The 27,888-nt window shown below is 44.6% G+C and overlaps 1 protein-coding gene and 1 pseudogene across 1 annotated transcript; both read left to right on the top strand.

The window, feature by feature from the left end:
• Positions 1 to 824: 824 nt before the first annotated feature.
• On the top strand, positions 825 to 13,941 carry ppp1r18 (protein phosphatase 1, regulatory subunit 18). The gene is given in 5 exon segments (XM_042294924.1): positions 825 to 1,168; positions 1,593 to 5,872; positions 5,874 to 6,048; positions 10,765 to 10,978; positions 13,189 to 13,941. Coding segments are annotated over 4 exon segments (4,671 nt in total). The 5' UTR covers positions 825 to 1,168; positions 1,593 to 1,661; the 3' UTR covers positions 13,260 to 13,941.
• Positions 13,286 to 26,514, top strand: LOC112266042 (annotated as a pseudogene).
• Positions 26,515 to 27,888: the final 1,374 nt, after the last annotated feature.

Here is a 27,888-nt window from a genome sequence, read left to right as displayed (position 1 = left end):
TTTTTGTTCAGTGTATAATTTTATGGGTTTGTTTAAGAAAAATATGTTCGAATAGGATTCTGATTGGGGTGACAAAATCCTACAAGATTTATCAAAAACCTATTGGATCCAATCAGATTACTTTTGATTTCCAATAGGATTCCAATATGATTCTGATAGAGGTAATAGAAAATCCTATAGGATTGCCAGAATTATATAGGGTCAAATAGGATTACTTTTGATTCCCAATAGGAGAACACATAATCCAATAGAATTCCAATAGGATTCTATAGGAAATCGAGAACCCTATAGGACCCAATATGATTACTTTCCATTTCAAATAGGAAAAAGGTTGTCCAATAGGATACCAATAGGATTCTGATAGAGGTGACACAAAATCCTATAAGATTGTGAGAATCTTATGGGATTCTATCAGATAAATCCCAATTTTTGACTTGGGAATCCACCAGGGAAGACCAGTTGAAGCTTTTCACATCACCTAGGATCATTTGCATTATCTCAACCCTCATGTTCTGGCTGAGGTGACCCTTTCTTTCTTTCTTTCTTTCTTTCTTTCTTTCTTTCTTTCTTTCTTTCTTTCTTTCTTTCTTTCTTTCTTTCTTTCTTTCTTTCTTTCTTTCTTTCTTTCTTTCTTTCTTTCTTTCTTTCTTTCTCTCTCTCTCTCTCTCTCTCTTTCTCTCTCTCTCCCTCTCTCTCTCTCCCTCTCTCTCTCTCCCTCCCTCCCTCCCTCCCAATTAGAGGGACGAGGGGTTGACCGGCAGACGGGAGTCTTCTTTAAACGCCTTTTCTTGGGTCGGCCATTATGGTGTGTGCCACTAACTCCCCTGATGGAATTAAATGTAATTAGTGGATTACAGTAGTCGGACAGCACTGCAGTTGGGGAATATTTACTACCAATGGAGGTGTTTCAAATTGACATGCTCTAATTCACAGTGTAGTCGTCATTAAGATAATCGAGCTTTGTAAACATTATTAATCCTGACTTTTTGACAACATCGATTAATCAACTATATCGGAAAGCTTTAGATAGAGACCAATCTTCCAGTTGGTGGTTTGAACGCATTAAGAACAACGGGTGGCACACAGTCGCCCGTCATTCAGAAGCTGACTCCTCTCAAACTAACACAGAGGGGGATATAAAGCATTACTGCGGAATACCCAGGATTTGGTAAGTTTGGAAAATTATTTTAGAATTTTTTTTGTGTGCAGCTTAAAACGAGGAGTGCGTAATTGTGGTGAACGCTTGGCTTGCAAATTTATAGCTACATGCAGACCAGAGGCATAGTTGGTATGTATGTTCACTTTTTATGATTAGAGAAAGTAACCATCATGGGAGGAAGAAGCCTGTGTAAAATGTCACCCAGTAAATAGGCTACGTAGGTGAGTTACATAGCCTCTATACATGATATAAAGTACAAAGTAGGCCTATTAATAGGCAACATTTCAATATAAAGTCTATTCTGATTTGAAAGCAAAGTGACGCACTCATTTTTCTCCAGTTTTCTATGATCAGTTTGAAAGGGAATATGCTATACAATTTAAATCACAACATATGTTTATTATAATTATTGCATATGTGTCCTTTTTGACAGACCTGTTGCCAGAGCGTTAAAAGAAAGGAAGATTAGGCAACTTGCCAAAAGCAAGACCTCTTCTCTGTTATGTCTGTCTCCTCTTTACCGGAATGGAAACAACTCCTGCTGGAGCGAAAGAGGAGGGAGGAGGAGGAGCGAGAGAAGAGAGAAAAAGAGGAGGAGGACAAACTCGCCAGCATGCCTGCCTGGAAGCGAGGGATCATCCAGAGGAGGAGAATGAAACAGGAGAGTTTCGGGGACAAGGAGAGGGAGGGCCCCCTCCAAGTCAAGGAGGGCAGGTCCCCCTCTGACCCTGCGAGTGACCTGGACAGCTCTACACTAGTGCAGATGGGAAGTGAACCACCACTCAGCCCAGACATCACAGGGCCTTGGCTGGATGAAGAGGCTAAACCGCAGAGTCTGGTGTTAAAGGAGACCATCATCCCTGTCGGACAAAACTCATTCATTCGCACACATGGCGGATGGAGGAGGGGAAGAGAAGCAGAGAGGGCTGGGGAGATGGGCCACGAGAAAGGGAATGAGCAGGAAATAGAAGTAGGGAGAGAGAGGCAAAAGGAGAAAGAAAGAGGCCACGTCAAAGGTCATGATGGAGAGTCTGGGAAGGGAAGAGATATAGAAATACAAATAGAGCGATACAGGGACAGGAGTGGGGGCAGAGAAAGGGACAGGAGTGCCGGGAGAGAAAGGGACAGGAGTAGAGGCAGAGAAAGGGACAGGAGTAGGGGCAGAGAAAGGGACAGGAGTGCCGGGAGAGAGACGAGCCGGGATACTGTGAGAGACAGGGAAAGGGATTGCCCGAGAGGGAGAAAAGAGGAGGAGAGGGAGGAGGGAGACTCAAATTCTCCAACCCCCAAGTACTCCTATCCACTAGTCCCAGGCCTTCGTACCATCAGAGCAGACAACATCATCATTATTGAACAGGACAGAAAGGGAAGTGATGAAAGGAGGGGTAGAAGGAGAGAGTCAGAGAGGGAGAGGGAGGTGATGGAAGAGGAGCAGGAAAATAGAGATGTAAAGATGGACCTCAAGGAGTTTATGGCTGGTGGAGGGAGTGTCACAGAGATCCGGGCATCAGAAATATTGATCATTAAACCCTTAGCTGGCAATGAGGACTCAAGAAGTGGAGGTCTCAAAGGGACAGGCAGGGAAGGAGACGGAGAAAGAGGGAGAGATGCAAAGTGCAATAAAGATGGAGGGAAAGACTGTGAGAGGCAGCTGGAGAGAGAGGTGGCATGGCTGATGATGAAAGATAAAGAGAGGGAAAACTTGAGGGAGAAAGACCGACCACGGACACAAGTAGCTTCTTCAGAAAAAGAGGATCAGAGATATGGTGACACAGATGACAGTATCCACAACGAGAGAGGAGTTAGGGTGAGTGAGCTGCTGAGTAAATTTGGGGAGCACCCAAAGAAATTCAGAGAACATCCAAAACCCCCATCCCGGTCTAAAAGCTCAGAGTGTTTCATCCGGCCTGGCAGGGGCAGAGAACCGTTTTGTCTGGATGATGGAGACAGGAGAGGGGAGGAGGAACATGCAGGATTCAGGGGTGTGCCCAAGCGGTCATTCAGCTTCTCTGACCGCGTGATATGCACAAAGGAGAATGGCATGCAGGACGAGGGGAACCATGATAGGAAGGTGGTGGAGAGGACATGTTCAGACAGGAGGGTGGCAGCAAAGGGAGATGTAGTGGAGGGGGAATGGTCAGAGAGGGGAGGCAAGCAGGGGTGCTGGACCTGGCTTTCAGATAAAGTGCCTGTGGGGAAGCATAGAGAGGGATGCATAAAAGCAGACAGGGCGGTAGGGGGACAGCACGAGAGACGGCCTGCTTTGGAAAGTAACGCCGGAAAAGAGATTGACCGTTGGGTCGAGAGAGTAACAGGAGTGGAGTTAGATTTTAGCAACAAGGGGACAGAGGAACTCACAGAGAATATGTATGGGGAGGTAGGGTTTACAATGGCCTCAGTTAGAAACACAGAGGCCTCGTTTGCACGAAGAGTGCCCATCAGACAGGATGGTCGAGAGAGAGCAGTGGAAAGAGAGGTAGAGCAAACGAGAGAAGAAAGCGAGAGAGGGTTGGTCAAGGCGAGGAGCAAAGGGAGAGAGGGGGTGGGTGGAAGAGAGGTGGAACCTCAAGTGCGGGAGAGAAGGGAGTCAGACTTTAGGAGAGGATCAGAGGTAAGGGACATGAAGAGGGTATCAGAGGTAAGGGACTGCACAATTTCAGTTGAAACAACTCAGCAAAACTGTGTGATCACCCTCTCCATAGACAGAGCCAGTCCTCCTCAGTCTGTCGATAGTCATTACGACCACGTGTCAGCGTTTACAGAGTGCTCATCAACCTTGCTCAGTACTGTGGCACATAAAGGAACAGATTGGCATAGTAGTCAAGGAGCACCGGGACACCATTCAACCCAGTCACCACTGTCACAGCACACAGAGGATCTTATCAACAAGATAGAGAGAGTGGGGGGGACAGTGAATGAACGTGACAATCACAAAGGGACCCAAACATTGATGCAGGATGGCAAAGGCGTGATGAGGGAGGACACAGAGACTGAGAGAGGGAGCAAAGCTTATAGGGAGCCAGGTGAGGTAAGCAAGGACACTATACATTCACCTGGCGCACACGTGCACAGTCATGTTTACCCCAAAAAGTCAGTTCATGAAGTGACCCCTAAGTGTCCTAAGTCTCCAAAGTGCTTTGCCTCAGTTGGAACCCCTCCAATGCCACTTGAGATACACATACCAAGGACCGTGTTCTATGGTGTGGGGGAGGCAAGCTTCCAAAGCGAATACGACCAGAGCTGTGAAGGAGAGGGAGGAAAAGGTGTGGAGAGGAAGGACAGTTGGAGGATCGGCAAGCGCTTGTCTCACATCGAATCCTTGCGAGAGAAAATCCAACAGAGAGAGAAGGAGAGGCTGAGGAACATGGAGGGAGTGGCAACGACGGGGGATGATGGAGATGCGACTGAGGGGACAGAAAAGGCTGGGACTAGAAGGACTAGAAAAGCTTCAAGTTCAGACTGGTGTGAGGAAGGAGAGATGGGGAACGAAATAGAGCGAGAGAGACAGAGACAGGAAGGCTCCCCACCGCAGACAACATCCACTCAGTTTGACGTCACACAGGAAGTGAGCGTGTCAAAAGCCGTCTCCCAGCTTCCTGTTCCTCTCTCGTTCTCGCAAGCTGTCAAAGGAGAGAAAGAAACCAGAGGGATCTCCATCGCAGCCTGTGAAGTAGCCTTGATCAGCTCTCACACAACTGAGAGAGGGGAAGATCCAACCAAACATGTACTAGCAGAGTTACGGTGCGACAGGGGTCGGCAGAGGAAACAGAACACCAGAGGCAGAGGAGAAGAAGGAGAGGATAAACTCTCGGAGGAAGAGTACAGGCTGCATTATCTGCCTCCTTCACACTCTCCCGCGCCCTTAGACTCTCTCTCCCCCTCTCTGCTTCACCCTCCCTCTCTTGCTGAAATGAGCCGGATCTATAACTTGAAAACTGTGGGGTCCAGGGCGGCGGTGTGCATGAGTGACAGGACCGTGGATAGGCCTATCCCATCACACACTCCTAAGGTACAGTCCGACATATCCGCAGAACAACAGGAGCCATGCAGTCCAGAGAGATCAGTTGGGAGGCTGACACAGAAGCAGCTGTGGGGTGGTGGTGGGGCTCCTGGGAATAAAGCCTCTTCCAGCGATGAGAAGTCCGGACTTCAGACTGTACAGTGTCAGGTGGAACAGCTTCAGTTGCGAGAACAACAGGAAGTACAGAGACAATCACATGACGACAACGCAGCACAGTCGTCTTTTGGACAAAATATTAATTTGAAAGATAAAGAGTCTAAAGCTCAGCAAAGCCCTAGGATATCACACAATCAGCCTAATAAGGAACCTCAGCAGAAGCATCCAAGGCAAAAGGACCAGCAAACAATCCTAAATCCCAGAAAATCTCAGTCCAATCTGCAACTGCACTCTGAAAGGCCTCCTCAACCCAAGCAGGCCCAGTCCAACCAACCCAAACAGGCCCGATCCATTACCATCAACTCCAGATCTGTCCTGACCCCCTCTCCTGAGAACTCATTACACCCAGACCAGGGAGTACCAACCACCCCATCAGCTTCCCCATCCCAGTCCCCCTCCGTCTCCCTCCCCTTCCCCTTCTCCGACCCATTTCACCATCAGAAGCCTCTCTGGAGGCCAGCAGGTCAAGAGGGGCACCACCATCACCATCACCCCCAGGAAGCCTGTTGGAGGGGCAGCCGTGGAAGCTGTTTCAGTATCCTCTAGACCCCTGGCCAATACGTCTGCCCAGTCCCAGATGCCTGTCCTAACCGAGGAAGGAGAGAAAGGCAAGAAGAGGTACCCCACTGCGGAGGAGATTGAGGTGATCGGCGGGTATCAGAACCTGGACAAGTCCTGCCTGGTCAAGACTTCCAAAGCATCTCCCAAAGGGGTGAGTGTAGACTGCCGTTTGGCATATTGCAGACTATGCACTATAAATTGTATTGATGAAGTATCACATCTTGTAGTGATGATCATGGGATCCCATCATCTAAGGTTGTGTTAAATGAAGACCCAATTGGTAAAACAAAATGAAAATAGCAGAAAATGGCTTGAATAGATTGTCAGTGTGTTATGGGATAAGATCGATGATAGTGTTTTGAGTTGTCACACATACTGTGACTGTCAGAAAACATCACCTCTTTCCTACTTGCTTCCATTTGAACCTTTTTATCACCAGTCCCCAGAATGCCCCCCCCACACACACACACACTATCATGTAGAATCCCCTTTCACTCGCATTAGAACATCCTGTTTGATTGAACTGAGGAGTTAGAACACGTCAACTGAGCTAAGCCTGTTAATGCCTTATCAAGCACGACATCATGATTCTCAGCTGTAAAGTAGCCTAATAGTAGCAGTGGCTGTGTGGTCTCATTTAATAATAAACTAATTATAAACCCGTTATAAATCATTTGTTAGGGTGACCGTAATGTATAGAATTACCAGTCACTTTCAAATGAGCCTTCATGTAACACTTGAGGAAATCACACCGACAACTAGAGCCACCCTTCCTCCTACCCCCTATCTAATTCTGTCTGTCTGACTGGAGGTTTTGCAGAGACGAGGTATGTGGGTTGTGAATCAGTCATCACTTTTTTCTGTTTCATATAGAAAGACAAGTTATCTCACAAAAGTTCAAAATGCTTTTAACATTGCGTCCCCTTTTCGTGAAAACAATTGGAGCCATAGCCTGTTAGAGACAGGATGCTTCCGGGTACCATTTCAGACACAGAAGAGTCTTTTAGAGTACTGTAATTAGGACGCCTACATAACAAAGTGGCTCATCAGGGCAGAACTAAAGACAAGGCTGGCAGTCTCCCCACACAAATAGAGCAAGAGCTTTAGAATGGGATGAGTCTGGTACAGTCTGTTTATATAGTAAGTTAGACCAGAATGTGCATATTTAGAGCAATTACTGTATACAGTATACCTATTGTTATATACTTAAACATGTATGGTTCATGTACTGTACTTTACACAGGCAGCATGACCTTTAGTATAAAGCACGTTGCTATTGTACTTTGCCTATCAGCATCTTGTTTCCTTTAGTTTTCTGTAAGATGCTACACAGTTCACGGACTGCGTCACACCATTATGTTGCAGGTTACTTCCTCTGCCAGATCCTGTCTTTCAATGAGTCTGCTGTTGTTGCCTTTCCGACAAGTCTTCCTTTGTATTTTCCTGTTTCTGCTGAGTTTGTTCTGCTGCATTGGAATTTTGGCAAGCGTTGACCTATTGGCATATAACAACAGGGTAGGAAAGAAATGAATAGTCTCGCGATGCCGATGACATCCTTTCAAGTTCAAATATGGGAATGAATGATAACACCTCAAAAAAAATTACTAACTTGTTAATTTAGCAATGGCACTATGGTTGAGGAAGCTCTCGCCATGTTTATTGAATCGTTTTTGCAACATTTGACTAATGATGCTATCCTACTGTAACCTAATTTCCAATTTATACTTCTTCAAATGGGGTCATCAGGCCCAATTCTGGTGCGACTGAGGAGGAACAGCCTCTCATTTGACAGTGAAAGAGGAGGGCGGGGTTAAACAGAAGTGTAGTGAGGGGAAGCTCAACAACCTTGTGATTCCCTATCTGACACTGCCTGTCTGAGTCCCTGGTCAAAACTAGTGCAGTTTACAGAGAAAAGGGTGACATTTTGGATGCATTCACTGGGTATTTGCTCTCATTTCCTCTTTCAGGCCTGCTAACTTCCTCTGAATGATAGAGACAGAGAAATAGCAAATATAGGGGAGAGTGGGGTAAGTTGAGCCAAACAACTAGTTGAGCCACCCCTCGTTTCTAAGAAACCATACACAAGATTAATCATGTGACCAAATATTTAGGAAGAGGTCATCATTTCATGTAGTCTATGAAGGAAGAAACCACATGGAAAATGTGGTAAGCAAGTTAGTTTAAAAAAATGTAAGATTTTCACAAACTCAAATGAACATATTGTGTTGTAGGTTTCATGACGCTTGTATCTAAACCAAATGTTAGAGTTTTAAGATTGTTTTATACATCAGTTGGGGTCTCTATAAGCTACAATATGAGGTCCTAAACATAGCATGAAAGTTCCTCCTAGCTGTGTGGGCTAATATATAGTAGTCAAAATGTTTGCCTTGGGATAAGTTGAGCCCATGTCCATGGGGTAAGTCAGGGTTTCCTAAACTCAATCCTCTGGACCCAAAGGGGTTCGTGTTTTGGTTTTACCCCTAGCACTACAAATCTGATTAAATTCATCAAAGCTTGATGATGAGTTCATTATTTGAATCAGAACCGAGTTTGGGAAACGCGGGGGTAAGTTGAGCCAACGGCCACCAAACCCCATTCAAATTATGATTACATTTTGTCAGTTCTATGTATTATATGCATAGTATTTTTGCCACGTGTCATGCATATGAACTAAAGATCGTGCATTTTTATTATGACAGAGCAGACATCATCATGCCCCGTGTTTCCAAACGTAAACAAGCAGGGGTGTAGCCCCCCCTCGAGGTTCTTGAGAGTTCAGACATGGAAGTGAGAGAAGGGAAAAAGTCCATTTGAGCAGCAGCAAGGGATGATACTTTTTGTTTGACTGAATGACACTGAAGAGGTACATGGACAAAAAAAGAACTGTACCTGTTCGAAAGAGAGGCTATGAAAGAGTAACAGAGGCACACAAGGTCTTATCTGATGACATGGAGTCTGAGATGATAAACATATCAAGAGTCTTGCGGACCAATTTCATTGGGCTTAGTAGCCTCAAATGCAGAGAATTTGCCTACAAATTGGCACATCGAAACAACATCCCTGTCCCAGACAAGTGGTCAAGAAATGGGAGGATAAGTGATATTGAACAGAGAGATATATATCTGAATGTAGGTATACATTTAGGATATATAATATACCACTCCCCCATTTCATTAATTAAACTTTGACCTACCAGCACCATCACCCATTGTCACAGGACTCTATCACCCACTTACCCCAAGGCTGCTCAACTTACCCGTCACTATGCTCAAGAGACCACTTTATTTGGACAAGCTATGTTTTCAAAACTGTTATGTTTACATTCATTCTGATTATTTCCAGGGATACACAACATCCTTCGTTAGAAATAATACTATATTTCCCTTGACGTAGTGACGCTGAATGTAAAAAACGGCTCAACATACCCCGATCTCCCCTACAGACTGGTTTTCAGTGAATAAATTATGCAGGGTTGTTTATTAATCAACTATGATACAGGATGTGGATAATGACAAAGTATCATCCTCTGTAACTGAATGGACATACTCTGACTGAAATCATCCAAATATATCCAAACCTAATTGGATGCATTATTCACCTGAATGAATCTCACCCACTCAGTCCACACTGAGTAATGAGAAAACCCCCAAGAATTGTTTGTTTGGTATCTGTTCGGCACCAAATCCTGTAATGTACTCCTAGCTGTTAAGCACAGCTCTCCTTTACTATAGTCGTCCTGCTGTAACCCTTCCGTAGCCTATTGGTGCCTCCTGGCCACCTGTTGCTCACGTTGCTATCCTTGAGACTGTTTGTCGTCAGCTCCCCCAAGCAGCAGCATCATCTCACAGAGGGGGGTGACTTACGCTCTCCTCCTCATCCCCGGTCAGATCTTTTGTCTCCCTTCCTCAATCCCTAGGTTCCCTTGGCACATCTATTTCTCTCAAACTAGACCAAGGTACCATTCTCGTCAACAGTGGCTGCTCCACATCCTGTGTAAGACATTTTTTTGAGTGTTTATAAAGGTTCCCGATGTGACTATTTTATTTTATTTAACTAGGCAAGTTAGTTAAGAACAAATTCTTATTTACAATGACGGCCTACCCCGGCCAAACCCAGACGACGCTGGGACAATTGTGCACCGCCCTATGGGACTCCCAATCATGGCCGGATGTGATACAGCCTGGATTCGAACCAGGGACTGTAGTGACACCTCTTGCACTGAGATGCAGTGCCTTAGACCACTGTGCCACTCGGGTGCAGCAATTGACACAGTGTGCCTCCTTTCTTCCTCATTCTCTCTCTCTGGTTCTCTGTCTGTCCTCCATGTTCTCCCCTGCTGTGTTAGCCTGGGTTAATCAGTTCAGTCAGGGATTAGCCTCCTGGGCCTGAGCTTGATTCGTCTAACTTCTCTCACACCAGTTTATTATCAGGAGTGTGTGGACAGTCAGTCTGTTGTGAATATAAATGTACTACACCGACCTATAATATAATGTACTATAACGACCTACACATACCTCCCAGGGGCCAGGTTTTACTTCCTTTTGGGTCCAGGCAGCAACTTTGTTTACACCAAAGTGAACGCAGTGTCCATGCTAAGTAAACAAGCTGTAGGTTACACACATTTTTGTCAGGGAGGGTCCGACTCAGTACAACCTAAATATGTCGTTTTTATGGGTGCCTTCACCATCTCCCTTTCATATGAAATAAGGGCAACACTGCAAGTACAGGTTATTTTTTGTTATTGTTCTTGAAGCATGTCCATCCTTATTATGTAACACTGCAATGTGGTCAGGCTGTCTATAAGGGTGTGGCTCATTTGTGTGAACTGTACTAAGCCTCTCTCCTGTGTCTTGTTTGCCCCCTCCAGGTGAAGGTGTGCTTCGACGAGACCCAGCTGGAGCAGGTGTGTGAGTACCCATCAGAGACCTCCATGTTTGACTCCACCCACTACCCCTTACTTGATCAGATGAAAGGGAGGGAGGAGGAGGTGAAGGACGAAGACGAGGAGGAGAGAGGAGTGCTTGTGTCCAGAAGCAGCAGGAATGTGGGGGCAGCGGTTGGCCTGAGAGTGCTGAGAGTGGGTCAGTATATGCCACTTCCTTACAAATACACTACATGACCAAAATTATGGGCATTAATATGGAGTTGGTCCCCCCTTTGTTATTATAACAGCCTTCACTCTTCTGGGTAGGCTTTCCACTAGATGTTGGAATATTGCTCCAGGGACTTGCTTCCATTTAGCCATAAGAGCATTAATGCAGTCGGGCACTGATGTTGAATGATTAGGCCTGGCTCGCAGACAGCATTCCAATTCATTCCAAAGGTTTTCGATGGGGTTGAGGTCAGGGCTCTGTGCAGGCCAGTCAAGTTCTGCCACACCGATCTCAGCATTTCTGTATGAACCTTGCTTTATGCACAGGGGCATTGTCATGTTGAAACAGGAAAGGGCCTTCCCCAAACTGTTGCCACAAAGTTGGAAGCAAAGAATCGTCTAGAATGTCATTGTATGCTGTAGCGTTAAAATTACCATTCACTGGAACTAAGAGGCCTAGCACGAACCATGAAAAACGGCCCCAAACCATTATTTTCCTCCACCAAACTTTACAGTTGGCTCTATGCATTGGGTCAGGTAGCGTTCTTCTGGCATCTGCCAAGCCCAGATTCATCCATCGGACTGCGAGATGGTGAAGCATGATCATTCCAGAGAGCGCGTTTCCCATGCTCCAGTCTAATGGCTGCAAGCTCTACACCACTCCAGCCAACGCTTGGCATTGCACATGGTGATCTTAGGCTTGTGTGTGGCTGCTCAGCCATCGATACCTATTTCATGAAGCTCCTAACGAAAAGACATTGCTTCTAGTATCAGGAATCAAGGTAAGATGCAGACACGTCGAATTGACAATGGTTTAATATTCCAACAGGGGCAGGCAATAGTCAGGTCAAGGCAGGGGTCAGTAAACCAGAGGTGGGGCAACAGTACCGGACGGCAGGCAGGGTCAGGGTAGGCAGAGGTCAACAATCCAGAGGTGGGGCAAAGGTACAGGTCAGCAGGCAGGCTCAGCGTCAGGGACAGGCAGAGTGGTCAGGCAGGCGGGCTCAGAGTCAGGACAGGCAAGGGTCAAAACCAGGAGGGTGAGAAAAAGGAGAGACTGGAAAAAACAGGAGCTGAGAAAAAACGCTGGTTGACTTGACAAACAAGACGAACTGGCAACGGACAAACAGAGAACACAGGAGACAAAGGGCTGTGAGACATACGTAGGTTTGACTCTGGACACATGAAAGGTGGGATGTATACGAAGAGTACTTGGCAACAGAAGACTAACAGCAGAGGGGCTAATAATCTTGGAAATGGGAAATGGACCGATAAACCGGGGAGAGAGTTTGCCGGAGGGACAGATCCCGGGTGGATAACCATACCTCCTGCCCGAGACGATACCGGGGAGCTGGGGTCCGATGGCGATCCGCCTGTCGTTGATACCTGGAGGTGGTCTTGAGGAGGGCCGACCAGGATTTCCTCCAGGTACGACGACAGCGACGGACAAACATCTGGGCAGAAGGTACACGGCCCTCTTCCTCCTGCTCGGGGAAGAGCGGGGGCTGATATCCCAGGGAACACTCAATCGGAGATAGGCCTGTGGCAGAGCAGGGAAGGCTGTTGTGGGCGTACTCAACCCACACCAGCTGCTGCCTCCAGGAGATGGGATTGGCGGAGACCAGGCAGCGCAGAGTAGTCTCAAGATCCTGCTTGGCTCGCTCTGACTGGCCATTGTACTGGGGATGGAACCCAGAAGACAGGCTGGCCAACAACCCAATGAGGGCACAGAACACCTTCCAGAACCGGGACAAGAACTGAGGCCCCCAGTCGGAGACCATGTCTGCGGGCAGTCCATGGATCCGGAAGAGGTGCTGCACCAGGAACTGGGCCATCTCCTTGGCCGAGGGTAGTTTAGGGAGAGTTATGTAGTGAGCGGCCTTGGAAAACCGGTCAACCACAGTCAGGATGGCGTTGTTGCCCTCAGACGGGGGAAGACCCATGACAAAATCCAGGGAAATGTGGGACCAGGATCGGTGAGGGGCAGGCAGTGGTTGCAGAAGACCAGCCGGCGCTTGCCGAGGAGTCTTATGTTGGGCACAGACTGTGCAGGCGTATACAAACGCGGCAACATCCGGAACCACCAGGGTTCGGCTGGGACCACTGCGCCTCCCGGACCTGGTTCCCTATACCCCAGTTGAAACCCAGAAAAGATATGGTGGAACGTTTGAACTCGCACTTCTCTGCTTTTACAAACAGCTGGTTCTCCAGGAGGCGTTGGAGAACCTGTCAGACGTGGAGCACATATTCTTGGGTGGAATGGGAGATGATGAGGACAAAGACAGACCGGTTCAACATGTCCCGGAGAACGTCATTGACCAGACACTGGAACACAGCAGGGGCATTGGTAAGGCCAAATGGCATGAACCGATACTCGTAATGACCACAGGCCGTGTTGAAGGTGACTCTTCCATTTGCAAGGTGGGATCCCTGGGCGTGCGAGCAACATCCAATAACCTCTCCCTCCGTTGTTCCCGTAATCGCCCATCGATACGGATGGTCAAGCTCTGTAGGTAACTACCGGGCTGCAAGCTTGTCCTTGACCTCCTCAGAGACGCCGTGCAGGAACATATCGAACATTGCCTCTTGATTCCAAGCACTCTCCGCTTGTTCCCACACAGCAGTAGCCCAGGTGAGAGCCCTCCCGGTCATCAGCGTGATGAGGTAGGCTATCTTGGAGCGATCCGAGGGGAAGGAGGAGGGCTGAAGCTTGAAGACGAGGATACATTGAGCTAGGAACGCCCGACAGGTGCTCGGCTCTCCACTGAAGCATTCCGGAGGAGGTAAGTAGGGCTCTCAAGAAGGTGGAGTGATCAATGAGACGGCGCTGCTTGTACTTCGCGGCTGAGCCGTTGTTGCTCCTAGACATTTCCACTTCACAATAAAAGCATTCACAGTTGACCAGGGCAGCTGTAGCAGGGCAGAAATGTGAAGAACTGACTTGTTGGAAAACATGACTGTACCATGTTGAAAGTCACTGAGCGCTTCAGTAAGGCCATTCTACTGCCAATATTTGTCTATGGAGATTGCATGGCTGTGTGCTCGATTGTATACACCTGTCAGCAACGGGTGTTGCTATAATAGCCCGAATCCACTCATTTGAAGGTGTGTCCACATACTTTTGTATTTATAGTGCAGCTGAATACCTGTGCAAACCATTGCAAAACATTCTGCAACTAAACCAAGTGTTTCTTATTGGACAAGTCCAGGTTAGTCCCTCTCAGTTTTCGCCCGTCTGCATCCGTTTGGTTTCTAGTGAATACATCCCTCAGTCATGAAATGTGGTTGTCCAGTCTGAAATGTGGTTGTCCAGTCATGAAATGTGGTTGTCCAGTCTGAAATGTGGTTGTCCAGTCTGAATTGTGGTTGTCCAGTCTGAAATGTGGTTGTCCAGTCTGAAATGTGGTTGTCCATTCGGAATTGTGGTTGTCCAGTCTGAAATGTGGTTGTCCATTCGGAATTGTGGTTGTCCAGTCTGAAATGTGGTTGTCCAGTCTGACATGTGGTTGTCCAGTCTGAAATGTGGTTGTCCAGTCTGAATTGTGGTTGTCCAGTCTGAAATGTGGTTGTCCAGTCTGAAATGTGGTTGTCCAGTCTGAAATGTGGTTGTCCAGTCTGAAATGTGGTTGTCCAGTCATGAAATGTGGTTGTCCAGTCTGAAATGTGGTTGTCCAGTCTGAAATGTGTTTGTCCAGTCATGAAATGTGGTTGTCCAGTCTGAATGTGGTTGTCCAGTCTGAAATGTTGTTGTCCAGTCATGAAATGTGGTTGTCCAGTCTGAAATGTGTTTGTCCAGTCTGAAATGTGGTTGTCCAGTCTGAAATGTGGTTGTCCAGTCTGAATTGTGTCTCATAACTCCTCTTTATCTCTCTATTTTACAGATGAGTCTTGCCATCGGTAGACATCAGTCGGCTCGCCAAATTGCTCAAGTCATGTGGTTAAGATTAGATTTTATCTTGCAATATGACTTTTGTTTTCCTGTATTTTGTTTCTTTGAAACTATTCATTTAATGTTTGTAATCTTTTTGATGTACAATATTTTATTTTACATAGGATCAGGGACTATTGGTTTTGAATAAAAGAAAACAACAGTTTTATGTAGTTTGTGAGATGAATGTGTAACGATGTGCGCTGAGAGTCGGGAAGCAAATTCAGGGAGTGAGTGTTTTAATAATTAAACGCAACATAATACAAACCACAAACAACGCATAGACAGGGAACTGAAACAGAAACAATGACACCTGGAAAAGGAACCAAAGGGAGTGACATATATAGGGAAGGTAATCAGGGAAGTGATGGAGTCCAGGTGTGTCTGATGATGCGCAGGTGCGCAGCCTGGTGACCAAGAGGCTGGAGAGGTAGCACACGTGACAGAATGGTGGATGGAGCCTCAACTCTTCTATTTCAGTGTAAAAGTGTAAAGACAATATGAAAACATGGTACATATTGTAGCCTCTAAGTTTTACTATATACACTTGTTGTATTTTTACTATCAGGTGTGTACTTTTGGGTGATGATCACGTCTATGCAAGTTAGTGGATTACAAATGTATGGTAAAAAGGGTCCGGTCAGTTTAGTTTTAGTTAGCTTAGATCAACAACACAACGTCTCTACTGTATATAAACTCTGCATCAGCACTGTAACGATTCCTGGTGCATTCCAAATGACACCCTATTCCCGACAGGGCTCTGGACAAAAGTAGTGCACTATAAAGGGATTAGAATGTCATTTTGGACACCTCAATGATGCTTACCGTATATCATCTGGTCCCTGTGCCTGCTGGATTTGCTCATACCGATGACATAAAGAACAGGTCATCTACAAGTCCAAGATGAATTTTGAGCCTTGTGAACACACCTCATGTGTAGTTTCTGGTAAACCATGGCTATATGTAACGTCATGACAATTCTCTTTTGTTCAATTACTATTTCTGTTTGAACCACAACATGGATATCAGCTAGCCTTTAATGCACATGATTTAAAACACCGATGATACATTATGGAATAATCACCAATACACATTATTATAATCTTTTTTTTTTTAGGTTTCACTGTTTGCCCTTTAGTGGAATTAATGTGGTAGAATGAAAAAGAGTAGTATATCTACTGTATCTATGCTAATTTGACTGCATAGTTTTGAATAGAAAAGGTATTATGTTTGTGGTGTTATCATGTGAGACTAGAGCACATGGGGGATGTGGGTGAAAACATGATTTAAGGGATGTTTACAACATTTAATCCATAGAATGGTCCTTTGTATCTAAAAGCATAATTGAGAAATAATTCATCAAAGTTGTCATATTTATGAAATGTTGATCTTACACAGGTCTCTTTTAAGACTCCATTATGTTTATCTGTAGGTGCTACAAAGCAAACATTGGTGGCATATGAAGCTTTACCGCTTGCTCTGTAATATGAGTAGTATTTTGTTTTCAATAACAATTTTCTTGCATTAATTTATGAAAACTGAAGAATAAGTACATTTTTGATTTAGCAATTTTTTCTATATATTGTTGAACGTAATATACTCTATGGACATATCAAAGTTCTCTGTTACTTTTAGTTAATATCCCATTTGTAAGCATTAAGAACAGAGTGAATGTGAACATTGATTCAAAATGGTTGCCCTCTGCTGGTGATTTGCAGGATGTACAATATGTTGAAAGATTTGCCAAATATTTTTTTATATATTCTATATTCTTGTTTATATTATATTCATTAATTCATGTAAGAAAATTGTTATTGAAATCAAAATACCACTCATGTTTCAAAGTAAGTGAAAAAGATTTATAAGACACAGGTTTTTGTAGCACCTACAGATGAAACATGGCGTCTTAAAGGAGGCCTGGGTAAGGCCAAAATGTAATAACTATGACAACTTCAATTAATTATTTCTCAATTCTGCTTTTAAATACAAATGTAAAATATATTTCAACGATCCTTCCTCCAAAGAAGCATTCTATGGATGAAATGTTGTGAAATCTCCCAACTCATGGTATTATGTCATCCTGGTTTTGTGAGGAATCACCGACATCCCAAATAAGGGCACAAACATTATAATGGCTCCATGGGATGCTGTAATCTCAATTTTAGGTGCTCTTTTTTGATGAGAAATAATCTAAATGAAGAATATCAGATTGATGGTATATCTGATTTATGCTCCCACGTGTGCAATTTTAATACTTGGTTTTATTCTGTTTTCTATTGTGGTCGAAGAAGCTGGCTTCATGAGAGAAAAACATCAAATAAATTATTTGAAACGAATTGAAGTGTCATGATGGGTTGTGTAGATGTGACTATAGATACATTTATGTTTCAACGATATTTAGAGAGTATGTGATATTATTATGTCATGGTGGGACTTCTTGTGCACAAACGTGGCTGCATTGATAAATCATTTACAATTACAGCACAGAGGTTACAGTCTGGCTGTCCAAACCAATGATGTATATAAACTCTGGATTACTGTTGCTATGTATTGAACAGAATCAATTTTGGATCAACAATTTGTATTATTTTCTTACCATAAAAAACAACTACTGAAGATCCTGCTGTTTTTTTAAATATTTTTACAAATGATGTCAGAGGTGCAAGTGTGAAACTCAGAGCACGGAGATGATCGACCAGTTTCCCTAAAGTAATTACCAGTTGGAAGGGTGTTCAAGTGGATTTTTCTCAGTCTTATGCTGGTATTTAAATTATGAGATGTTGTAAACGCAGCAATAGTCGAGAAACCTGCCTATTTTCCTTTAAAGTTCATAATGCCAAGATTTCAAAGATATACGATATCACAGAGAAGTTTTTATCTTTACATCTCAGGAAAAGATTTGTAATGTTGTGTTTCTTGTTTAAGTAATTCATGCAAACGTTGGGTTTTTAAGCTAGCATTCAATTGACTCCTTGAAGGAGTGTACCCAGAATGCACCAAGCGGCCCATTGAAAAGGTACGGGTATCGTACAGAATGGACATTAATACGAATCAAATGGAGTTTCCCCATTTATTAAAGTATTAGCCCTAGGTGACCCCAAATAACATAAATATTCAAACCACCTATCAACTCGTCTTATTACTCATCCGACTACACTCAACATTGTTTATCTGGACATGCATGTAGGTTGTGTCTGGATCCAGCCAGGAGTGATGCTTTTACTCCTCAGTGCCCGTCCAACCGGTGCCCCTGCTGGCCCAGACTCTGCAGGGGTACCTACGAGCACTGGAGCCCCTGATACCTAAAGAAGAGCTGGTCCACACCCGCAAGAAGATCCAAATGTTTTGTGGAGAGGGGGGACTCGGTCCGCAACTTCAAGAGGGACTGGAGAGACGAGCTAGACACTTAAACAATTAGATATGCAAAAAATTGTGGGAAATTGTGCACAATTTGTAACCAACTGATTGTCACGTAACTAGACTGAGATAAGAAAATATCAGTTTTGGATGACACCTTATAGTACACACAATGCATGGTGCTAATTTCAAGTTCACTCTATGGCTCAAATTGCCTTTCCACAGCTGCCGTCCTTTATGGACTGTCCTGCATGATTGATAGTTGTTTTGCTGTTGTTCTCTTCTCTGTCATCTATTATAGATATCTGACTGGTGGGTGCAGTGGGCATACCTGGAGAGCAGACAGCCCCTGCCCATGCATTCTAACCCAGCCATCTCCCTGACTAAGTGGGACTTCTCAGACTGGAGGGACCAGCGTGTGTGAGTGCCAGCTGGCAGCATACTGCCATAGCTGTAGGCACAATGTCCCTGTGAGATACGAGAGGAGCAGGCCAGTTTACTGACTGTACACAGACAGTCACAGACAGTGTTGACATGGTTCTAGATTGACGATGTACACACACTCAGCATTTGCACCTGTGGATTTGCTGAGTAGAGAGTGAGCACATCCTACTCCGGTACAACTACTGACAGATTGTCACATGAAAGGGGTGATGGCTGCCTTCTAAGTTGAGGCTCCTCTGGTTTAGAGATGTTATTTCTGTATCCTACACTGAGTGTATAGAACATTAAGAACGCCTTCCTGCTATTGAGTTGCACCCCCTTTTGGCCCTCAGAACAGCCTCAATTTCTCAGAGCATGGACTCTACAAAGTGTCGAAAGCGTTCCACAGGGATTCTGGCCAATGTTGACTCCAATGCATCCCACAGTTGTATCAGGTTGGCTGGGTGTCCTTTGGGTGGTGGACCATTCTTGATACACACAGGAAACTGTTGAGTGTGAAAAACCCAGCAGTGTTACAGTTCTTGACACAAACCAGTGCGCATGGCACCTACAACCATACCCCGTTCAAAGGCAATTACATCTTTTGTCTAGCCCATTCACCCTCTGAGTGGCACACATATACAATCCATGTCTCAATTGTCTCATGGCTAAAAAAATCCTTCTTTACTGTATAATGGCGTTGGAAAGGATGGCTGCCATTTTATTGACTTTTAATGAACCATGCTTTTTTGTTTGTTTTTTTGCATTGTTTGTAACTTATTTTGTACATAATCTTGCTGCTACTGTCTCTTATCACCGAAAATAGCTTCTGGACATCAGAACAGAGAGTACTCACCTTAAATTGGACAAATAATGTTTATTTAATGAGTCGGATGGGAGAGATTTACTGCAGACACCCGAACAGGCCCTCATCCCCGTCGCTCGCAGGAGAAAGAGACAGAGCTTGTGCGGAAGGAGATCGGGGTGCCTTGTGAGGATCAGGCGACTAGTGGCTAATCTGCCTTTGCCACCCGTACTGGTAGCCAACGTACAATCGCTAGAAAATAAATGGAATTAACTAAAAGTACATATATCTTATCAACGGGACATTAAAAGCTGTAATATCTTATGTTTCACCGAGTCGTGGCTGAACGACGACATTAATAACATACAGCTGGCAGGTTATACTCTCTATCAGCAGGATAGAACAGCAGCGTCTAGTAAGACAAGGAGTGGCGGGCTATGTATATTTGTAAACAACAGCTGGTGCACGATATCTAATGAAGTCTCAAGGTTTTGCTCGCTTGAGGTAGAGTATCTCATGATAAGACCACACTATCTACCTAGAGAGTTTTCATCTGTATTTTTCCTTAGCCTTCTACATACCACCACAGACTGATGCTGGCACTAAAACCGCACTCAATGAGCTGTATACTGCCATAAGCAAACAGGTGAATGCTCATTCAGTGACGATGCTCCTAGTGGCCGGACACTTAAATCAGTTTTACCTCATTTCTATCAGCATGTTAAATGTGCAACCAGATGGAAAAAAACTCTAGACCACCTTTACTCCACACACAGAAGCGCATACAAAGCTCTCCCTCACCCTCCATTTGGCAAATCTGACCATAATTATACCCTCCTGATTCCTGCTTAAAAGCAAAAATTCAAGCAGGAAGCACCAGTGACTCGGTCAGATGAAGCAGATGCTAAACTACAGGACTGTTTTGCTAGCACAGACTGGAATATGTTCTGGGATTCTTCCGATGGCATTGAGGAGTACATCACATCAGTCACTGGCTTCATCAATAAGTGCATCGATGGTGTCGTTCCCACAGTGACTGTACGTACATACCCCAACCAGAAGCCATGGATTACAAGCAACATCCCACTGAGCTAAAGGGTAGAGCTGCTGCTTTCAAGGAGCGGGACTCACCCGGAAGCTTACAAGAAATCCCGCTAATCTCTGACGAACCATCAAACAGGAAAATAATCAATACAGGACTAAGAGCTAAATAACTTCTATGCTCGCTTCGAGGCAAGTAACACTGAAACATGCATGAGAACATCAGCTTTTGGCAAATCTGACCATAATTATATCCTCCTGATTCCTGCTTAAAAGCAAAAATTCAAGCAGGAAGCACCAGTGACTCGGTCAGATGAAGCAGATGCTAAACTACAGGACTGTTTTGCTAGCACAGACTGGAATATGTTCTGGGATTCTTCCGATGGCATTGAGGAGTACATCACATCAGTCACTGGCTTCATCAATAAGTGCATCGATGGTGTCGTTCACACAGTGACTGTACGTACATACCCCAACCAGAAGCCATGGATTACAAGCAACATCCCACTGAGCTAAAGGGTAGAGCTGCTGCTTTCAAGGAGCGGGACTCACCCGGAAGCTTACAAGAAATCCCGATAATCTCTGACGAACCATCAAACAGGAAAATAATCAATACAGGACTAAGAGCTAAATAACTTCTATGCTCGCTTCGAGGCAAGTAACACTGAAACATGCATGAGAACATCAGCTGTTCCGGACGACTGTGTGATCGCGCTCTCCACAGCTGATGTGAGACCTTTAAACAGGTCAACATTCACAAGGCCGCAGGGCCAGACAGATTACCAGGATGTGTACTCCGAGCATGCGCTGACCAACTGGCAAGTGTCTCATTTTCAACCGCTCCCTGTCTGAGTCTGTAATACCAACATGTTTCAAGCAGACCACCATAGTCCCTGTGCCCAAGAACACTAAGGTAATCTGCCTAAATGACTACTGACCCGTAGCACTTGCGTCTATAGCCATGAAGTGCTTTGAAAGGCTGGTCATGGCTCACATCAACACCATTATCCCAGAAACCCTAGACCAACTCCAATTTGCATACCGCCCCAACAGATCCACAGATGATGCAATCTCTATTGCACTCCACACTGCTCTTTCACACCTGGGCAAAAGGAACACCTATGTGTGTCACGCCCTGATCTGTTTCACCTGTCCTTGTGATTGTCTCCACCCCTTACAAGTGTTGCTTATTTTCCCCAGTGTATTTATCCCTGTGTTACCTGTCTCTCTGTACCAGTTCGTCTTGTATGTTTCCAAGTCAACCAAGCGTTTTTCATGGTCTCCTGCTTTTTGCATTCTCCTTTTTCTAGTCCTCCCGGTTTTGACCCTTGCCTGTTTCTGGACTTTGTACACGCCTGCCTGACTATTCTGCCTGCCTTGACCATGAGCCTGAGTCTGCCATTCTGTACCTCCTGGACTCTGATCTGGTTTTGACCTTTTTGCCTGTCCACAACCATTCTCTTGCCTACCCCTTTGGATTAATAAACATTGTAAGACTCCAACCATCTACCTCCTGTGTCTGCATTTGGGTCTTGTCTTGTGCCTTGACAATGTGAGAATGCTATTCATTGGCTACAGCTCAGCGTTCAACACCATAGTGCTTTCAAAGCTCATCACTAAGGTCCCTGGGACTAAACACCTCCCTCTGCAACTGGATCCTGGACTTCCTGACGGGCCGCCCCCAGGTGGTAAGGGTAGGTAACAACACACCCGCCACACTGATCCTCAACACGGGGGCCCCTCAGGGCTGCATGCTCAGTCCCCTCCTGTACTCCCTGTTCACTCATGACTGCACGGCCAGGCACGACTCCGACACCATCATTAAGTTTGCCGATGACACAACAGTGGTGGGCCTGATCACCGGCAACGACGAGGCAGGCTATAGAGGACAACATCCTCTCCCTCAATGTGATCAAGACAAAGGAGATGATTGTGGACTACAGGAAAAGGAGGACTGAGCACGTCCCCATTCTCATCGACGGGGCTGTAGTGGAGCAGGTTGAGAGCTTCAAGTTCCTTGGCGTCCACATCACCAACCAACTAACATAGTCAAAGCACACCAGGACAGTCGCGAAGAGGGCATGACAAAACCTATTCCCCCTCAGGAGACTGAAAAGATTTGGCATGGGTCCTCAGATCCTCCAAAGGTTCTACAGCTGCACCACTGAGAGCATCCTGACAGGTTGCATCACTGCCTGGTATGGCAACAGCTCGGCCTCCAACCGCAAGGCACTATAGAGGGTAATGTGTTCGGCCCAGTGCATCACCGGAGCCAAGCTTCCTGCCATCCAGGACCTCTCTACCAGGCGGTGTCAGAGGAAGGCCCTAAAAATTGTCAAAGACTCCTGCCACCCCAGTCATAGACTATTCTCTCTGCTACCGCATGGCAAGCAGTACCGGAGCACCAAGTCTAGGTCTAAGATGCTTCTAAACAGCTTCTACCCCTAAGCCATAACAGCTTCTACACTGTTGCTACTCTCTGCTATCTATGCACAATCACTTTAGTAGCTCTACCTACATGTACATATTACCTCAACTAACTGGTGCCCCTGCACATTGACTCTGTACCGGACCCCCTGTATATAGCCTCACTATTGTTATTTTACTGCTGCTCTTTAATTATTTCTTACTTTTATTTCTTACTTTTTTTCTGTATTTTCTTAACTGCATTGTTGGTTAAAACTTCTTCAGGATCGGTGGGTCCCCTGCAGGACGTTGAGCTAACTTAAACTAATGTGATTAGCATGAGGTTGTAAGTAACAAGAAAATTTCTCAGGACATATACATATCTGATATTTGCAGAAAGCTTAAATTCTTGTTAATCTAACTGCACTGTCCAAGTTGCAATAGCTATTACAGTTCAAGAATACCATGCTATTGTTTAAGGAGAGTGCACAGTTTTGAACATGACAAGTTATTAATAAACCAACTAGGCACATTTGGGCAGTCTTGATACAACATTTTGAACTGAAATGTAATGGTTCATTGGATCAGTCTAAAACATTGCACATACACTGCTGCCAGCTAGTAGCCAACATCTAAATAGCAGCTGGGCTGGAATAATACATGATGGCCTTTCTCTTGCATTTCAAAGATGATGGTACAAAAAAATACAACAGAACGGTTGTTTTGTTCTTGGTATTATCTTTTACCAGATCTATTGTGTTATATTCTCCTACAATCCTTTCACATTTCCACAAAATTCAAAGTGTTTCCTTTCAAATGGTACCAAGAATATGCATATGCTTTCTAGGTTAAAAGTAAAACCTTGAAATCAGCCCTAGCCTTTACAGGAAGCCAGAGGCTATCACTTGACAATGTACTGGAATTTTGGGTTCTCGTCAAGATTCTTGCAGCTGTAATCTGCACTAACTGAAGTTTATTAAGGCCTCGTGCCATATTTGGGTAGGCGGAAAGTAGGTCATTGCTGTAATCTAATCTTGAAGTGACAAAAGCATGAATTGTCTTTTCCGTATCACAATTCAATTCTTTCTGCTCCCCAAGAGCTTTCAGCTGGACGTGTACAACAGTGACGGCTCCCGGATGACAGAGAGCCAGATCCATGCCCGAGCTCCTGTGAATCAGGGCTGAGTCCTGGAAGACGGACAAGGAGCCCATGAGCATCCTGACCAGTGAGTATCGCCAGACCTGGGGCCAGGCCTGCAGCCGGCTGTTCAGAGGTAGGCAGGTGATAGAACACAGCATTACACTATACATACCCATAACAATACCTAAAGTATGGGACGTCCAGTGTGTGGAATGCAGAGGCACGACACTGTTTTCATATGCTAGGTCTCTGAAGTTCGAAATGTTTCATTTTTTATTACCTTCAGTAAGGATTTAGGGGGATTGTTCGCTCAGTGCTTCACCTTTCTTTCATGTTCTCCCTTTTTTCTTACACATATAAATTGAACAAGGAGTCAGTTTGAGCGATTGAGAAGGGACTTTTCACCTTGTGTCTGGACTCTCCAGTCATGAGGGTCTCAGATGACAGGTATGAGCCATGTTCTTCTCTCTTTCTCCTCCACCCGCACTCTATTGGTTAAGAGTGTTGGGCCAGTAATCGTATAGGTTGCTGGATCAAATCCCAGAGCAGACAAGGTCAAAATCTGTTCCCCATCCAATGAAGACGTGGATGTCGATTATGGCAGCCCCCCGCACCTCTCTGATTCAGAGGGGTTGGGTTAAATGCGGAAGACACATTTCAGTTGAATGCATTCAGTTGTACAACTAGCTAGGTATCCTCCTTTCCTTTTTCCCCAATTTCTCCAGGGTCGCCGCCAATAATGGCTGATCCCTGGCTCTGACTCCACTCTCCGAGGGTGTCTCTGGGGGAGTGGGATATGCCAAACAATAATTTCCAATTCACATGTATAATACACACTTGTACATGTATGAAATAGGACACATGTAAGCACCCTCCTAATTACTATTGTTATGTATTCTCTCTCCATTTCCTCTTCTCAATCATTTATGCAACCAAATTATTATTATTTCACCCATCCTTTGTTACTATTTTTGTAATTGCTGTACAGTATGCATTATTTTTGCTCATTTACATTTGACACATCAAGGGACTTGTTGAGCACTTAATTGGTTACGGCTGACTGATGTGTTTTGGATTATGAGATGAATTAGTCAGGCAGTTCTATGTTACTTTGACCTTAACTGACAGGCACTCCAGTCGCATGGCAGCTCAAATCCTGCATGGGGGCGGGACACACTTGAACAGCGGCAATCGTTGGTTTGACAAAACACTGCAGGTGAGTGGAGCAGTACAATTAACATTTATCCTTGGTCTTCTCTCTTCAGTAAGAAACCTGACCCAAAGAAAACCCCTTTGATCCCACTTCAGATGCCCAAGAAGCTTTACTTCAACATTGACTGTGAGATTAAGAGAGATATCGAGCATGCCAAGCAAAACCTTGATATGTGAGTTTGCATACCCTATGCAATTATTATCATGCATTATTTCCTCACTCCTGTGTTGTTACATATCATATAGGCTTTAATGAATCTAAATATGCGGTTGTTTATTTATATGGTGCGCATACTGACTGGTTCGACACAGACTACAGTACTAACGCTGTCGAGTGCATTGGTGTACTAGGTGATACTACAATGACAATGATAAGGAACCACTCAGCCTCTGTGTAGTCAATGTTTGCTTTGTTATGAAATTCAACACGGCTCTGAGCTGAAATGAAAGTGACACGGACCAAAGCAAATGGAGGCGTGTAAACACGATTTATCTACCCTCAGTGTTGGTTTAACCTTTACAAAACACGGTCAGAAGCGTAAGACGGCTCTGGTTGGCTTTAGTGCCCCCTAACCTCCTTATTCTATTTTAAGTAATTGTTTGTGATCCTGAGCTGCCTGTGTTATCCTGGGTTCAGACCATGTGCTGCCATCCTGTGGCCAAACTGACAACTGTCGATACGTTTGTATCCCATTAGAGTGAAGATTCATCTTTATAATTTCAATTGAACAGCTAACCTGGGCCCGTGTACATGAAGTGTCTCAGAGCAAGAAAGCTGATCTTGGATCAGGGCCATTCATTGTAATCTACAAGGCAAAAACTGATCCTAGATCAGCACTCCCACTTGATGCTTTATTCATGGTTTTGAATTTGTCATTTTAATTTTGCCATACTTTTGCCCTCAGACTGATCAACAACCTGGATATCCACTGCTTCAACTTCCAGAGGTTTGGGAAGGAGTTGCCCAAACGGCACAACCTGAGTCCCAACTCCTTCATCCAGGTGGCACTGCAGCTGGGCTAGTGAGCTCGTAGGAATCACTTACAAAGGGCATTCAGCCTCAAACCAGGATACTGTATGCAATAATAAGGATAATATGTGTGCAGTTGATGTAGTTTTCACACTTTGTGGTACTGATTTTCATAGATGTGCTAGTAAATGTTCATGCAAGAAGCATTATATTCTCATTGTAAATAAATGAGACAACATGTGTTCTTGGCAGCCAACTTTCTGAAAATGTGGAATATCTGCATTTTCAAATCAAAACTTTTCTGTAAATGAATTGTGATTAGCAGCAATTATTGTGTCCATATCCAATATCTGAATTGCGTTCAGTACGACAGAACGTTGTGCAACATTGAATTCAACTGAAACGGTACTGTACTGAACATCCGGTTTAAAAACGTTGTGATTATGGTGGCCCAAACGGAAGTAACTATATGGTGTGCTGGACAAGTTTTGCGATTTCAGATGGTCACACCCATATTGATGAGGCCATTCCTCAGCACACTCACCAAATGGGAGCAAGCATACTTCAAAGGTTGTCAAAGATTGTTGTGCACTGTTTTCGGGAAATGGGTCATTCGGTTCAAAGCGTCACAGAATGTAGCAAACGTTGAAGCAAACTGATCGCACCCCTGCTCTATCTTTCTCCTTCTCTCCGTCAGAGTTCACAATGAGGTCTGTGCCTCCTGTGACATCGCCTCCCAAAGGATGTTTCGAGGAGGCCGCACAGACGACATCCGCTCTCCCACCAATCAAATGCTCAAGTTTGTGCTTGCCTTTGACGACCCCACTATCTCGGTGAGAATCATACTCAGGGCTTGACATATCCTTTGGACAAGTGGGAGAGAAAGCTCCGGTCAGTTAAAAAGTGGTCTATATAACACTATTTTTACATCATTATATGATGCAAGGAATCACTTTACAAAATAAAATGCATTATTATTACCATAGATAATCAGACAAGTGTGCCAATTGGCTTCTTTGCATATTCAAGCCTACAACACTGCCCCTTTATGGCGCTCCTGAAGGGTGGTTGGGCCCCCTTACTACCTATAAAATATTGAAAAATTACAATTACAACCAAATACTTTTTTATGTCTTTATAAAAATAAAAAAAATCCCTCATTCAATGAATGAGTGATCAAATGACTACTTCAAAGCAAGGGAACTAAGGCATGTTTATCTATAACCTAAAAATATTCAGATGATCTATTAACAGCATGTGAGGTATTTGTCAATTAGGCTAGAATATTTGTCAAAATGTTGAATAGAGTGGAATCACACCTTTCCAATGGTGTCAGGTTTATTTCTCAAGTCCCATTATTGAGCACTTGAGAGAGAGTTTTACAATAGGAGTATGTAGCATTGGTTTACAGACCCCTTGACTTTTTCCACATTTTGTTACGTATGGCCTTGTTCTAAAATGGTTTAAATGAAACAATTTCCTCAGCAATCTACACATAATACCCCATAATGACAAACCAACATTTTGCAAATGTATTACAAACAAAAATCAGATACTTTATTTACATAAGCATTCAGATCCTTTGCTATGAGACTCGAAATTGAGCTCTGGTGCGT

Source organism: Oncorhynchus tshawytscha, linkage group LG13 (assembly GCF_018296145.1).
Source record: "Oncorhynchus tshawytscha isolate Ot180627B linkage group LG13, Otsh_v2.0, whole genome shotgun sequence".
Classification (NCBI taxonomy): domain Eukaryota; kingdom Metazoa; phylum Chordata; class Actinopteri; order Salmoniformes; family Salmonidae; genus Oncorhynchus; species Oncorhynchus tshawytscha.
This window is presented reverse-complemented; position numbering and strand designations above follow the sequence as displayed.